The sequence below is a fragment of the Pholcus phalangioides genome, unplaced genomic scaffold (genome assembly GCF_987345545.1).
Source record: "Pholcus phalangioides strain wild (caught in Gottingen) unplaced genomic scaffold, Ppha-v1.0 ptg000012l_1, whole genome shotgun sequence".
NCBI lineage: Eukaryota > Metazoa > Arthropoda > Arachnida > Araneae > Pholcidae > Pholcus > Pholcus phalangioides.
In genome coordinates this window covers 11,850,938-11,868,273 of record NW_028301605.1, presented here as the reverse complement: position 1 = coordinate 11,868,273, position 17,336 = coordinate 11,850,938, and the positions used below count along the sequence as shown (strand labels likewise).

The 17,336-nt window shown below is 37.8% G+C and overlaps 1 protein-coding gene and 1 pseudogene across 1 annotated transcript; one reads left to right on the top strand and one right to left on the bottom strand.

The window, feature by feature from the left end:
- Positions 1-4,326: 4,326 nt before the first annotated feature.
- LOC149079589 (DNA oxidative demethylase ALKBH2 pseudogene) lies at positions 4,327-13,310 on the bottom strand (annotated as a pseudogene).
- Positions 13,311-13,657: 347 nt separating this feature from the next.
- On the top strand, positions 13,658-16,725 carry LOC149079588 (uncharacterized). The gene is made up of 3 exons (XM_089240429.1): positions 13,658-13,711; positions 14,593-14,872; positions 16,639-16,725. Exons 1-3 carry the CDS (start codon positions 13,658-13,660, stop codon positions 16,707-16,709), a joined length of 405 nt encoding a protein of 134 aa, XP_089096555.1. The 3' UTR covers positions 16,710-16,725.
- The last annotated feature ends 611 nt before the right edge of the window (positions 16,726-17,336 follow it).

The following is a 17,336-nucleotide window of genomic DNA, read 5'->3' as shown; positions in this document are numbered from 1 at the left end:
ATACATTTTGCCAGGAAACTTGAATGTGTTTTCCCTATTCAAAAACATTTGTTACCCCGTTACAAAAAACATGTTGCAATTTTTTTTGGGAAAATGAAATTCATAGACAAACAGTAAACATTCAAACATCGTTTCCCAATTTTCGCACATTCATGTTTCTGTCATAAGGGGGCGGGGGCCATATACAAAACAATAAAATCCAGGCTTGGATTGAAAAAAAGTATATAGAGGGTAAAAATGTGATGATGAGTGTGAAATTGCCAATAGATTTATGAACTTATTCTCGGCTTATGTCCAATATCTGGATTCTGATGGAGCAAACGAAGAAGTAAATCATGATGCGGTGCTGAATACTGCGCAAACTATTTTTGATGAGTTGAACACAGTATTAGGTACACATTTCGAAATGACAAACCACATTGAGACACAATCTACGGAGAATATACCTGAGTTGATTTTGGGTAACAGGATCAAAAAACTTAGAAAAAAGAAAAAGACTTTGAGTGAATCAAATAACGATGTTAGTAGTAATACATCCTTGTTGGCAAATTGAACCCCTCCCCGTAAAGGTATCAAAAGGGGTGTAGATATTTTTGAAACGCCACAGAAAGAGTCCAACATAGCAAAAAATAACAAAAATGGGTCTAAGAAAAATGGAAGTGTCAAGAAAAAAAATCAAAAACAAATAGCTGTAATTCTAGCTCCGATGTTGAAGTGAATAACAAAAACATTAGTGAAGATAACAATGAGTTCTTTCTAGTACCTAACGAAGTTGAGGAAACTCCTCCAAACTTTTATCGAGAGAATTCTGATTTAGATGATAACTCATTAAATGGATCAACAACATCCGACACCACTAGTGAATGTGACACATGTACAGGAAGTACATCATCTAGTGAAAATTCTGATGAAAAACCAACAGACAAATCCATTGAGGGTAACAATAAAGAAAACATTGAGGAACAAACACATACTGAAATAGTTAGAGAATCCTCACAGAATCATGTACACTGGATGATGGCAGGAATAATAACTCTTCAAATTCGTGATAAGAAGACTGCCGGCGAATGTCAAACCTCGGGATATTCAAAGTGATCTTGAAAAACAAGGCATTCCCACGATAAAGATTTGTAATTTGAGGAATTACTCAAATGGTAGATTATTTCCACTCTTTCTTGTTGAAGATTCCATTGAAAATAAAAACTTTGCAAATTTAACAAACATTGGTGATATCCCCATAAGTGTTGAGAGGTACAGAGGTACACAGGCGATTCTTCAGTGTAGAAATTGTCAGGCCTATGGACATAGTCGTTTTTTTCCGGGAACTGCCTGCCTGTGCATTCTGTACTGGGAAACATGAGACAAGAGTGTGTGTACATAAGGGTGATAAAACATACTTAAAGTGCCTCTTTTGTGGAGGTAAACATACATCTACTTTTCCAGGATGTAAAAATAGACCTGAGATACCTGGAGGGAAAGGTAGAATTTTTGAGCCAAAAATTTCAACAACTTATCGACCCCAAATTGACAGTGACTTTCCCACTCTTCCAAATCAGGAAGACAATATTATTTTTTAAGGACAAAATTCACTTTTTGTGCGTTCCCCAAGTAACAAACTGGTGTAACAGTAATTGTGATACAACAAAACAAACTTCTGAGCACGAAATTGACACCTTACGAAAAAAACAGGATGAATTAAATAACATGATACATAAGGGAATGCATCCCTTAGGAAGAGGGAAAACAAAAATCTGATGAAGAATTACAAAAAGAACTACACAAACTAATCTATACAGATGTACTTCATCAAATTATCACTCACACAAATGAGCTAGATATGAGTGGTATAGAGTCACTTAATGAAGATAATTATCAAACCTCCAACGAGGATATGGGCAATTTTGATCGAAAAAATAATGACAAAAACCAAGCAAATACTAAAACACTCACAATTGACACGACTACTAACAAAATTAATGAAAACACTGAAACAATAATTGAGGAATTTGGAAGAATTTTGGGAAATGCTAAGATTGGCTCCCAAAAAATGCAGAAAATACTTGCAGTTTTGATTCAAATTCTTATTACACCTGACAATAGGTCAAAAAACTAATGCTCCACCCAGGCCATTAATTATAATGCGTTTATAATTTGCGTTCCAGGCCATTAATTATAATGGCCTTTAACGCAAATAGCCTACAAGGTTCTAAAACAATTTTTCAACAAACTCTTTTTGATTATCAAGTAGACATAGCTCTTGTAAATGAAACTCGGTTTGTACCTAGTACAAAGTTTAACATAAATGGTTATCAATGTGTATCACTGTGTAATGATCGAATTCACAATCGAGGAGGAGTGGCTGCTTTTATTCGAAACAGTATCCCTCAGCTTCAACAGCTAACAGTGTCACACTCTAGTGATCTGGAAATAGTAGCTATTGCAGTGCATATCAATAGAGTTCCAATGAACTTTTGCGCTGTATACAAACCTCCTCATAATGCTATAGATATTAACATCCTAAGAGAAATATTCAACACAAGAACTCCTGTACTAGTGGCGAGAGATTGGAATTGCAAATCCTCGCTATTCTTTTCCAAATCTACAAATCGTAATATCAAAATTTTGTATTGACAATTTTTTGCAAGTTATATCGTCACCTAAACCGACACACTTTCCGCCACAAAATAGAGGAACGCCCGATGTTATTGTCTTCGGTATAGCTAAGAACTTTCTCTCTGTGACATTCAAATGTATACAAAAGAAATACTTAATTCCTCACACAACCCGTTACTTTTAAATATTGATTTCCTTGTTCCTAGAACCAAAATTATGGTCAAAAAAATTGATTGGGCTGCATACACAAGTAAATTTGCAGATATAACACCCACTATTGTGGAAAATCCTAATTTAGAAGACATTGACCAAGCTGTGGACGAACTTACTGATCAAGAATATCACTGAAACATCTAGTGTTGTATACAAAACCAAAAATTAATAACCAATTTTGACTGCCACGAGAAATCGTGGATAAAAAAATTAGGTACAAAAACAGAATTCGTAAAAAGTGGCAAAGATATAGAGGTGCATTAAAAAAAATAATTTTGAATAGATTACAAAAAGAAATTAAATTAGAAGTTGAAGCGCACGTAAATGAGAGATTCTCCGACTTTGTTGGAAACGCAACAGCGGAAATTTGTGGAAAGCGTGGTGGATCTGCAAAACCAAAATACATTAACAAAATCAAAACCAGTGACAATAACATTGTATACACAAATCAAGAAATTGCAGATGCATTTGCAAAAGCATAGAGGAATAGGGTGTTTGGATAAATCGTCTTTCAGCCTCCTCAATCAAATCTGAAATACGAATCGATTTGAAAAAACTCTAGATCGATGTAGTCTGCGACACGTATGTCACCAGAAAATTCGATAATTTCATTTTGGTCATTGTTTGATATGAGAGTGTCCTTGAGTTTAGAAGCGAAATCATCTAAGTTCATGTATATAAGTGCATGGTAAAAGTCTTTCCATGAAGCACCGAGGGTGAATTCAAAATCATTCCAATCAACGTTTCCCAATAAAATACGAAAAACAAAATCACAGAACACATCTTTCACAAATTGGTGGAGAATAGAAATCTGGTCTTCTGCAAGTTCTAAACTTTGATGTGGAGGGTCATATACCGATAATAAATCGGCGTCATTATGCACTAGCAAGGTTAAACTAGAAAGTACGTTATTTTCATTGAAAATTAAATTGTTCCACTGATCTTCAGACAACACGATACATGTGGAGACACCCTTGACTTTCTCTATAAAAGCACTCTCACCGAGAACGCGCACTTTTACGTGATCGTTAATTAAATTTTCGTACTCACCCTTGTCGCATGCTAGAGACCGGCGAATCACGTCATCACTGTCACATAATCCCTTAAAGTCCTCTTTCGTGAGAGTGATACCATCTTTTGTAGGGTAATATTTTTGTCCATATAGAGCGTATCTTCTCAAATGGCAATTCACATCACTTCTAAAATTGCACACCTTTACGTAGACCGCATTACCCAGTTCATAATGTATCAAATGAATCTCAGAAATAAAAACATCATTCTGATAAATGAAAAGTTTGAAAATTCGCTTGCCTTTACATCTGTCTAAAGGCTGAAACACACTACACTGACGTGATGTGTTGTCACGTCGTGTCGGACACGTTGTAAATTCCGATTCTTGGAAATTCTGTGACGTGGGAATTTCACCTTATATGATTTCAACGTCACAGAATTTCCACGAATCAGAATTCACAACGTCTCTAACGAGACATGATAATCGCGTCACGCCAGTGTAGTGTGTTTCTGCCTTAACTTTTTCATCGGTGATGGTGAAACATCAGGATCGTTGCACATCTTACGGAACGTCAGACTGACTCTTGCTTCCTTCCCCTCAGGGGCGGTAGGAATCCCGTGTGTCCAGAATCGATTCGTTGACGCTTTCATAGTTAGTAGGGAGTTGTCCTGAAGAGTGTATGTAACGGGGTCAAAACCTTTACGGGTGAACGTCATTTTTCTTTCAGCGCCAAGTGATACTGTTGCTATCGGATAATCAGCCTCCAGGTCAGATTCATCGTCCCGATGATTCCCGATTCGACGAGTCCCGTCAGCATAGCGGTTGATGAGGACGAAAGTGAATAGGCATCCCGTAGCTGTTTGTATAACGTCTCTCACCTCTTGGAGAACTGGCAACCAAGGCTTGGCTGTGAATCTGAGACCACTAAAAGAATACGTAAGTCCGCTATCGCCATAAGCAGCATGCTGTCGTGGTATTGGGTACTCTTTTCCACAGACGACGACTTCGTTCGTTCACCAGAAAGTTCTGGTGACAAATACTCGACTTCTTTTTCTAATGTATCTAAGAGTTTTTTCGGAGATTTCAGAATCTGAGCCTTGTAATCCACGTTCTTCTCCATCTCATCAGTTACAGAACTCGAGCAGAAATGATGAGAAGCACAGACTACGAGCAAGGTTTCAAAGAAACGGGGTCGCACTGAGTGAAATCAAGGAACCCTCGCAATTGGACGAGTATAGCCCCGCCCAAATTTAGTTTTACTATGGATTTGCGTGTCCGGAAAATTCACCGCCGGAAAATTAACCGCCGGAAAATTCACCACTAGGAAAATTCACCGACCAACAATTCACCGCCATGCAATTCATCGCTAGGAAAATTCATCGCCGGATAATTCACCGCCATGCAATTCACCGCTAGGAAAATTCACCGACTAACAATTCAATGCGAATCAGTTAACGAGGGAGTGAGCGAGGAGTGAGTGAGTGAGTGACCGACCCAGTGAGTATGTGAGTGAGTGAGTGACCGACCCAGTGAGTATGTGAGTGAGTGACCGAGTGAGTATGTGAGTGAGTGACCGAGTGAGTATGTGAGTGAGTGAGCGACCCATTGAGTATGTGAGTGAGTGAGTGAGTGAGTGAGTGAGTGAGTGAGTGAGTGAGTGAGTGAGTGACCTAGTGAATGAATGAGTGATTAAGTGATTGAGCGAGTGATTAAGCGATTGAGCGAGTGACCAGTGATTAAGTGATTGAGCGAGTGACCAGTGATTAAGTGATTGAGCGAGTGACCAGTGATTAAGTGATTGAGCGAGTGACCAGTGATTAAGTGATTGAGCGAGTGACCAGTGATTAAGTGATTGAGCGAGTGACCTAATGAGTAAGTGAGTGAGGGAGTGAGTGAATAATATCAAAGTGATAACAGGAGATGATTTTAAACATTTTATGGAGTTAATTCATCGCGTATCAACTTACTTTATTATCTTTTAATTCTCTGTTATTGTTCCTTTTAACGTTTCGTTAGAAGATTCTGAGTGAAATATAGAGTTAATGGAATTATTGAATATATTCTATTGTGCAACAGCAATTTGTAATTTCTTCCGTATCATCTCAATTTCTTCTAATAAAGTCATTATTAAAACTTCCCGCCATATCATTTAGGATCACTCACTGGGTCACTCACTCACTTATTCACTGGGTCACTCACTCACTTACTCACTGTGTCACTCACTCACTTACTCACTGTGTCACTCACTTACTCACTCACTAGATCATTCACTTACTCACTAGATCATTCACTTACTCACTAGGTCACTCACTTACTCACTAGATCACTCCTCCACTCAGTAGCTCACTCACTCACTTACTCACTGGGTCACTCACTTACTCACTCACTAGATCATTCACTTACTCACTAGATCACTCCTCCACTCAGTAGCTCACTCACTCACTTACTCACTGGGTCACTCACTTACTCACTCACTAGATCATTCACTTACTCACTAGATCACTCATCCACTCAATAGCTCACTTACTCACTCACGGATTCAGTAGCTCGGTCACTCATTCTCTCACTCACTCACGTACTCAGTAGCTCACTCACGGATTCAATAGCTCGGTCACTCACTCACTCACTCACGGATTCAGTAGCTCGGCCACTCACTCAATCAGTAAAATATAGAATAAGTTGGAAAGGCTTGAATTTAAAAAATAATATCAATGGAAATAAAGTGAACTAAAACAAGTGAAATAAATAATTTTTAAGTGGTGGAATATAAAAATAAACTATAAATGAAAAAATAAGCTAACGCTGAAAATGAAATTATGACACTAAGATAATAAAATCAAATGGATAAAATAAAGAAAAAATTAAATTTTCGAATATAAGTTTGAATAATTAAATAGAGAATAAGTTGGATAAATCAAAATAAATTTTTAAGTGTTTGAAGTGAATAAAAAATAAAATTGTTAAAATAAAAGCATGAATAAAGTGATATAATGAAAAACTAAAAGTAGGTTTAAATTTAAAAAAATAATATCAATGAAAATAACAAAGATAGTGAAAAAACGATATAGATGAAATAATAACGATAAAAAATAAAGAAATGAAAATAAAATGATGACACAAAGATAATAAAACCAAATAGATAATATAATAACGATGAACATTAAAAAATAAAATTTTGAATGATTGAAAAATAAACAAAATGAAAAAGATAATAAAATAAAGAAAATATTAAAATTTTTGAATAAAAGTTTGAATAATTAATAAAGTAAAACATATAGAATAAGTTGGATAAAGTAAAATAAAGTGAAATAAATAAATTTTTAAGTGTTTGAAGTGAATTAAAAAAATAATAAATAAAAGTGATAAAAAATAAAAGCCATGAATAAAGTGACATAATGAAAAACTAAAAATTGGTTTAAATTTAAAAAATAATATCAGTGAAACAAGTAAAATAAATAATTTTTAATTGGCTGAATGGAATATAGAAATAAAATAATAAAGTCCGGGAAGACACAATATCTTTCTTATTTATGTGGTATAAGGAGTGATGTCTAAAGAATAAGCTTTTTAAGGGTGCTGTTACAAATCTCGTTTCGTTATGGAAGGAAATATAAAAATGTTGACAATGAAAACTTGTGTGTGTTTTTTTGTGCATATTTTTGGTATCTAATCTCTTAAAGATCCAAAGACGATGGGTAAAAATAATAACGCTTGGGAAGTGAGCGTTTTTTTGGATCATGTTTGATTAACTTGGATATTTTTTTCATAAAAAGGCTCTTCTCGAAGCAGCATAATTCGAACACTAGTGGTTAATTAGCATCATCATCAACCACAAACGAACTATATCTTTTCAAACTTGAGGATTCGAAACAGCTAGAGAAAAATCTTGGTTAGTTTGGTGCCAAAATTGACATTTTCGCCGTAATTTGGCGACTTAATTTTTTTGTCTTTTAAATTCATTTCTAATACAGCTTCATGTCCAAAGAGAAAATCGGGAAATTGGATAAAATCTTTTATATAACGACATAGTGAATAATTTTCACGGAAGTTGAATAACGGTAGGGCTGCCCTCTAGTATCGTCATCAACGTGGGTCACGTGATCGACCATTTTGAGAAAATTTTTTAAAATTTATTTTAAAAAAGGTTTGTGGAAAATAATTAAAAAACAGTAGCTATGGTTCACAATATTCGCCCTTTTCACCAATAACTCCGTGGACGATCGTCGATCATAGGCACATCAAAATTAGGAGCGACGTTTTTTTAATATACTTATTTAATATACGTACTATTATTTTTATATACTTATTTCATAAGGCACTTCTCTAGCAAGTCTATTTGGTTCAGTAGTTGTTACACTAGCCTGGTGAACGGAGGGTTTTATCAGTTGTCATGGGTTCGAATCCCGGAAGGTCACTAAAATAGTTTTTTTTTTCCAAATAAATAGGACCAACAGCGATTTTGAAAATATATCGGACATTTCCAAGGCGACAAGTAGTCTGGTTCGAGAGGTGTGAAATCCGGAAAAAAAAGGAAGTCAGTCAAAAACGCGCGAAAATCGAAAACATTTCCGGTGGCGCCATCTAGCGGCAGAAATTGGCATTATCGCGGTCAAGCGACGCGTAAGGTGAATTGCATGGCGGTGAATTTTCCGTAAACCATGGATTTGAACTCTAATGAGCGTACAGTCGGCCCCCCGTATTCGCGGGGGGTCGCGTTCCTGGGGTGACCGCGAATACGGAAATCCGCGAATAACCGAAACCATAGGTTTTTTTGTTTATCTCGTTTATTGAACATCTTGAGAAGAGCAGCGGTTGTTGGAGATGCTATCTGAAAAGACACTGTGATTTCTGTTTGAAGTTTCTTCTTCTTCATATCATCAAGTATGTTGGAATATGTTGACTAGGCTTCCTCTAATAATTTTTTTGCATGTGAAGGACGTATCATAAAGACATCGGTGAACTTGTCTTCTACGTAAGAGCTGCCACGGCTCTAGTTATGACAGTAATGGCATTAGTGATAGTGTGTAATTCGTCCATACCTTCAAGACATTTTATGCATTGACATCTTCTATTGCGTGCACAATCATCTCCATTGAGTGGCGTGTATAGTGAGCCTTGAATGTCCGCTTTACCCCCTGATCAAGGGGCTGAATGATAGATGTTGATTAGGAGGCATATAAAGGACTTCCACACCATCAGCTTTGAACACATTGACATCTTGTTGTCCAGGAGCATTATCCAGTATCAAAAGAACTTTGAATGACATGTCTTCACTCTCAAGGTATCTCCTGACTTCCGGAACGAAAAAACCAATCCAGGAAAAGTGCTCTCATAGTCCAAGCCCTCTTATTGTTCATCCAAAATACTGGGAGCTTTGACATCCTTTCTCTTCAATGCTCGCGGATTCGCAGATTTGAAAATTACTTTGGGTTTTATCATGTACCCATACGCATTTGCACAAAACAACATAGTAAGTCTATCTTGAAGTCATAGTAAGTCTATCTTTAAACCAGCCACTCGCTTTTCTTCTTGATTGATAAATGTTCTTTGCTGCATTTTCTTCCAAAATAGAGCAGTTTCGTCAGCGTTAAACACCTGCTGAGATGCATAACCCTTCTCTTCAATAATTTTCTGCAGCCTTTGGAAATTTTCTAGCTGCCTCCTCGTCGGCAGAGGCTTGTTCGCCAGCGATTTTTACAGTGCGTAATCCGAATCGTTTCTTAAACATTATCGTTCTTAAACCTATGAAACCAACCTTTACTTGCATAAATTTCTGATGAAATAGACGTTTTACCAGCCCTTCCCTTTATAGAAGCGTAAAATGTTATTGCCTTTTCCGTTATAATATTAAAATCAATTGGAATACCTTTTTGTAGCAGTCTTGTACTCACAAAAAAACAGCATCTTGTGTACGAGAAACACATGGATCCAGTAGTCGATGCAAAACTTCCGCTGCCACAGGTGCAGCTATACGGCTGAACGAATTTCAGATTCCTTTTTCTTGATATATCTCACCGTAGATTCGTTGATTCCATAATGGCGGGCCACAGCAGCAGCAATTGACTTACTTTCGCCAAGCATAGTCAATATATCCAATTTTTCTTGTAAACCTTTCACTTTTTTTTGTCTTTCCGAAGCATTATCAGTAGCACTAGAAAAATGAGCCATCGTAAACACGCACAACTAAAATTTTGTAAACAAAACACGTGAATGACGATTGCGGAGTGTTTCCATAACAAAAAAATTTCAATGAAGGAAAAAAACCGCGAATACGGGGGGCCGACTGTATAGTAGTTATCAGGTAGAACATTCACCCCGTGAGAACGGAAATTAGTTGATAACCGCAGAGAACATTCCTTGGTCAAGATAACGCCGGAAAGTTAAACGGATTAACATGAGGGACGTGACATTAAAGATAACGTCATTTCGAAAATATATCGGGCATTTCGCAGGAAACAGGAAGTCTGGTGCGAGATCCGGAAAAAAAATATCGCCATTTTCCCAGGCGACAGGAAGTCTGGCTCGAAAGTTGCGAAATCCGGCTAAAAAAAAGGAAGTCGGTCAAAAACGCGCGAAATCGTAAACATTTCAGGTGGCGCCATCTAGTGGCGGAAATGCGCGACGTAAGTTCCGGCGGTCAGGTGTCCCGTACACTACTAGCATGAATGCATCAAAAATAAGTCCAGAATCACCGCAGCCATGTCTTACTCCGTTTAACGAGTCACTCCGCTTATGAGGTCATATTTTTTTTGTCTCCCAACAGTGACTAATTAACGAGGTTTGACTGTATAATGCAGCAATATTAAAATCAGTTTCGCTCATATATATATAATTTTTGTTTTAATTTCAGCTGAGATGCAGTTTTCTAAATAATTTTACAGCAAAAAAATTTATTATTCGACATAAACGGCTGAGACGATGTAAAACGACTGCTAATCGTGATTCTCCCATAACGGATTCTTCGCAATCAATGTATTACCGCTGGGAGAGTTTTTCGCTACTTGTCCCGCGATCCACTGCAATTTGTTTAATCACTGGACTTTGAAATCATTGGTGGTCTGCTGGTCTAACACTGTCATATGATATGTTAATTAAATTATTTCACCTTAAAATGCTAATTTTTAAGGTTAGTATCGCAAGATTTTTCGGAAGATATTCCCTGCATCTTCCGTATGACCTTCCATATCCTGCTGCAGAGCCCCAGACCAGACATTTTATGTGCCCTTCTATAGTGAATTTGTAATGTGAAAAAATGATAAGCGAATTTTCTCGAGCCTCAAGGCTGGAACTCTGTCGGCGAGCCGCCCCTTCCCAATATAGAACCTTTTGCTATACATTAATACAATAGTTTTGTGTTTTTACATAAAGGATTTTAGATATCAGTGGTTTTCAAAGTGCATGTCGCGGCTCCTGGAGGGTATCGCCATGAGTTTTCAACATTGATGCGTGCCTGTTCTAAATTGATTTCTTTCAGCACTTCTGGAAGGCCGAGGAGAAACAATGGCTAGGACAATGAGGGAGGGACCCGTAGTTAGGAAACGTTCGAGAACCACTTGATACTGTGTAAATGAAAATATTTTTTACATAGTCACTCCAAATAAAAGAGGCTCAAACACTCAGAAATCTTGCCTCGATGAACAGTCTAAAGCATCGGTCCTCATTCTTTATCGACTCACGGTGCCATTTTTAGTATATAATTTCTATGGCGAATCACAGGCTCCACTCTTTTATTTATTTATGAAATTTACTGATTTAATTTATTTTCATCGAATAAGGCAGCGAAGTCTCAGGGAAGTGCGCATGGAGCTCTTTGGACTCTATAGAGCACCGTTTTAGAACCGCTGGTCTAAAGGAAATAAACGCACGCAGAAATGGATTAGCCACTGTCAAGATCTTATAAGCTAATTATCCCATATCTGCCTGTATCAGTAATAAACAAGGAGACAAATTTTCCTTCAAAAAATTCTTGCATTCTTTTCAGGCATTCATTTAGTCGACTGAAACAAGTGTCTGAATCGCTCTATCCAGGCAGAATTTCATACAAGGCTACAACAGACAAAATGCCCAATGAGATGGCTGAGAAAAAGATACCCAGATTCATTTATCGGTGGGCGCCCTACGAAGAATGTCTCCTTTATCGTTGCTTAAGAGCTCTATAAAGTTTTTTCGGCAATGGACGCTCCAGCAAGATTCAAGACGCATAGGGAGGAAACAGGCAGTTTTTTATTTCAATTTTTTTTTTGTGTTTGATATTAACGAAAAAGAAAATCAGAAATCTATATAGATTTTTATTTCAGAATCAATTCTATGGGTGCTTTGCTCCTTGAAACTAAACAGCTGGGTACTCGAGCATCCTGACTCTGACACCACTGGACATGGTGCTAAAAAACGTTTCTTTCAGTTAATTTTGTGTGCTTCAACTTGGCAACAGTCAATTTTGAATGTTGTGAGAAAACATTTCATTCACGCTTGAGCATGTAAATAATGAAGTATATGACAGTACTAACTTTCAACTGCTTCACGGATTCGAAGACCGATGCATGGTCATAAAACTATTCAGCAACAATGGTAACCGGGATTCAACAATGACTTTTAGCATGATTATTGTGGTTACCATGACCTCCTCCCCCAAACAATGCATTTTTAATAAAATAATTCCAGTTCTTTTATTTTAGAATCTTTGCAACAATGGCCAAGACTTCCTTATAAGTATAAAAATGATAATAAATAATTCTACTCTGTATTTTTTTCTATAAATCATAACGAGTTGATTATCTTGGTGGGTTTCGGGAGGGATAGAGATTGTAATTTGTGTACTAGTGGAGGCGGGATACTTGGAAGGAAATTTTCTTTCCCTTTCACGTCATTTTACAATCTATTTGGTTTTTAAATACGGATGTAGTGGATGCGGTGTGGAGTGGCGTGGCAAGTCGATCTTTCAAAAACTACGTACAATAAAGACCAATACTCGGTACTCCTTGGTACCGAGAAAACTGGTAAATTTACCAGATCGGGGGGACCTAGTGTCGCTCCAGGTGCTCATGCGTGTGGTTGGAGGGAAAGACCTGGGTTTGAAAGCTCTTCCCAGGCCATGGCATCGAATTACGAATGAATCAACTGAAATAAATAAATTTAAATACCGCAATTTGCACGATGTTCAGATTAGCGTTTTCCCTATGTACATACTTGGAACATTAAAGAAATAAAATCAAACGTGCCTCTGCCTTGTTGGAAACGTTAATTGATTCATTTTCATGGAAAACGTCTTACAAAACGATCAGAACAGTAGCCTTGGGGGGTCACTTTATAACCGGAGGTGGCGTCACCCATTTGCGCTGATAGATGGCGCCACCGGAAATGTTTCTCTGCTCTAAAATGTATTCTTTGCTCTAATAGCTTCAACGTAGCACAATATCCTCTTCTCATTCTTTTCTCCCTCACAAACGTTCCCTGATATGCTTTTGGCTTGCATTTCGCAAGGCTCCTGGAAATTCTCTCGGCGGACGTGACACGCCCCTGACCTTTGTGACGTAGAAAATCACCTTTATCTTCTTTTCCTCTCTCGAAGGGCGAGCGTCCCCATTTCGTCAAAAAGTTGGTTGGGTGGCTTGAAAGAAAGAGGTTCGAAAAAAATGTAGCGTGAGGAGAAGTAAGCCCCCTTGGGGGTGCACGCCGCCCTAAAAATTCGTGAATATATTCTCGTAAAGGGTTTTTTGTTATGAGCAAAATTAGTAGTCAAAGGTTGTACTCAAGATCCGTGATGATTTTTCACAGTGGATGAGCGGAACGACTTCAAAAATCGGGGTCTGTGAAAGGAGAATGTCGTGCAAGAGGTTGGAGGTACGACTCGGCACTTCCGGACAGAAGATAACTGTGAGTAAGGGCTCTCATGTAATAAGTATTCCACCGTTACCCTTAATAAGTAGTCGTCGCACAGCACGTACCTTAAGTGGCATTCTAAAAACTGAAGATATTCCGAGGGCCCGTAACCAGGGTCCTTGGCCGTCTACGTTGAACTGTGGCATTCGTGGGCCTGGAAGTGACCCGAGAACCTGCAACCTGAGATACTCGGGGCACCTATCCCGAGGGCCCGTAACCAGGGTCCTTGGCCATCTACGTTTAACTGTGACGTTCGTGAGCCTGAAAGTGACCCGAGGACTTGCAACCTGAGATACTCGGGGCACTGTCATATTCTCCGGGAACTCATCGTAGAAGCTCATCAAAAAAAGCCCATCTTTCTTGGGGTGGATTGGGGGTCGACACCGACCTTCTCTCCCATAATCCTTTGCGCCGCGTAAACAACCGTCAGCTGCTTCCGTCTGCCACAGTGATGGTAACTCGTGGGAAATTTCACATATTCGTGGGAAAAATTGGCCAAAATTGGTCCTCATGGGAAATTTCTTGGCGTTTGTGGGAAATTTTGAGAGGTCATAAAACAAAAGAATTTTTGTTGAAAAAAAATACGTATATAAACCAAAACAATGCTTTTCTAGTGACCAAATATTATCACCGATAGATGGCAGCACAAATTTCGGAATGTGTGGGAAAAATTTAGTCAAAAGGGAAATTTCACTTGACGAGCTTACCATCACTGGTCTGCCATCTTTACATTTGAAGATCCTTCCGTCCCCATCTGAATCGAAGCTCCTTTCATCTTTTTTTTTTTTTTTTGACAATGGAAACGAAATGCGACAGATGGAAGGATGATGAGGTCAAAGAATTGTTATCAATTTATGAAATGTATTCTGTGGAAGGAAAATTTGACGGTACAGTTCGAGATAGTGAGCTGTATCGTCGAATTGCTGAAGAGTTGTTTGTCTACGAAAGGTATCACAAAGTCCGTTCTTCAAGTTCGCAACAAAATAAAATGTCTGAAAAGGCAATACAGAAATAAGCGGGATAATCTCCGTAGAAGCGGTGCTGGATCCAAACACCATTTCAAACAATTTGAAGAGATGGATCGCATCATGGGGTGTCGGGATAGCACGACATCCGTGATATTTCAGGACCTGGGACTGCAAGAAGCTGATCCAAGTGAGTGCTAAATTATATCTTTTAAAAAAAATGTAGAATGAATGAAATGTAGAAAAAAATTGTTACATGTCATACGAAATTTCACATAATATAATTATAACTATGGTCGCACATTGAGTAATTCAAACTTCACATTGCAAAACATGCCATAAATTTTATTTAAAAAGTTGTCATACTTGTGACAATGTTTTGTGACTGGTAGAATGTGCTTTAAAGTTTTAAAATTTGTTAGAAAATTTCGTTATCTTTTCCATGAAAAATATTTTTCTTAACATTCAAAACTACTTGACTCATAATTTACAATATACCTCCCTGCTCATTTTCTTGTGTAAAAATAAAAAAAAAGCTTGCAGTAATAGCTGCTGTTTGTTAATGTGAATTTCAAAAATTATTTTTGCGGTTTCATTTATTTCTTCAGATTTAGATATATCCGGAGACCCAATGATAATTGGATCTGAACTCGAGGAGTCTATTTTGTCAGAGGACAATGAGTAAGTGCAAATAATCTTACAAATGCCTTTGAATTGTTGATAAATTGATATTGTAACATACAATTTCAAGGCAATTTTATATCATACTAGATCGGGGAATATATAGGCCTGGTAAGGGTTTTTTCATCTCTATGTAAACTCGCTCACTACTGTGGCGTAAGCACTTTATAGCAGACATTGGAGCAAAGCGACAAACATATGAATGAATTTAACAAAAATTGCTGCTCGCCCTATGCCTGTGAGATAAAATGTATACGACAGAAGGAAATTAGCGAGACCTCTAGCAAATTGTTCCTGTCAGCTGGCCCATGGGTATCTCATTTACAGACAGGGCCTGCCTGTCTGTAAATGAGAGAAATACATGTGCAAGGGTCTCACAGACCCAACCCATGCACTATGCTGTTCTTAAGAACTGTCTGAAGAACACATCGTGGGCCAAATAATTTTTCTCTAGCCTGACCTGGCTAATTCTTGAAAATCAAACTTATTTTCCAATGATCCCTCTGTCATGCTCGGGTGGGCACATGCATTAAGACGACACTGTCTGTTAAAATACTTACCGTTTAAGATGTGGAATCTGGTGCAATGAGACTAACAGAGCACTTTCATAACTACCCACGTTCAGTAAGGTCGTCAGCGGACAGACTGTTATGCACACTTCCACTATTACTTAACCATACATGTACGTCGTCCACATTCCTCTACTGAATTTCTAATGAACTGATGCATGCCCGAATGTGCGTGGCGTGTAACTGTTTTGACTAACGTGAAAGTTGTTACTGCGTCATAATTGTTATGTATAGTGCTGTCATCTGCCGTAAACTTTTTCCAGCTAAAAGTGTACTGATTAAATAATTGTACTGTTGAGGCTTTCTGCTCTGTGACGAGAGCACTCTCACTGAAACCTAGCCAGATTAAGAGATAGATACTCAAATGCGCTAGTGCCAGTCGCATGTAGGAAAGAGAAAATGTGAAGGAATTATTAGATCAGTTGTTCCCGACGAAGGGTTAATACATGGTGAGTGAAAGAAAATCAAAAAATTATTAAAACTTTTGTCAGCTACCTTGGAAATGAGCCCTAAAGGCGGTTTACACAAGTTATTAAGTAACTTAATAATTAATTGAAAACTAACTCTCTCTTTTCTGAATTTGAATTTGCATCGTAGTCATGTAATCAAATGTTACAAGAAAGCTTTACTGGCTATAGTGCATGATGTATTGCATTAGGATTCAAAATGCATTGCATAAGTTTCATTTCACATTTTTAAATGATAGGCAAAGGACTGCAGATGAAGGCTTGGAGCAGCTCCCTAGCACGTCACAGGAATCAAATACTTCGAGCGTAGCCAGTGGAAATGAGAGGGGTATAGCTTTATTTATTAATTCCGTATAGCTGTTTCATATTAATAACATGTTATTGTCAAGGGTGAAAAGCATATGAAAGGTTTCAGCAGGGCCATGACTGTGGCTTTTGTGGGGGGAGGGGATCAAACATGATTTTGCTGGTCATTTTTCAGTGGTAGGAGCAGCAAAATTGTGTTTGTCCCATGAAATAATAAATGGTATTTTTGTTTCCTTCTGAAATTTAATGCCACTTAAATTCCACTATCTGGGTCAGTTGCCAAGGGATTCGTCAAGCCATGCTCTAGGGCTAAAGTTAAAATGAGAGGTGATGCCTGCATCTAGTTAGAAATCATACTAGCTGTATGTAATTAAAAAACTCACTGAGCTAGATAAAACCTACTTGATGTAGCTAGCTAGATAAAACCTACTTGATGTAGCTAGCTAGATAAAACCTACTTGATGTAGCTAGCTAGATAAAACCTACTGAGCTAGATAAAAACCTACTGAGCTAGATAAAACCTACTACTAGATAACCCTACTTGAGTTGATGGGGTGTCAGTCAGAAATTTCGAAATCATCAGTGAAGGTCAATTTTCTGAAAAATGACTTTTGCATGACAGTTGCCAATG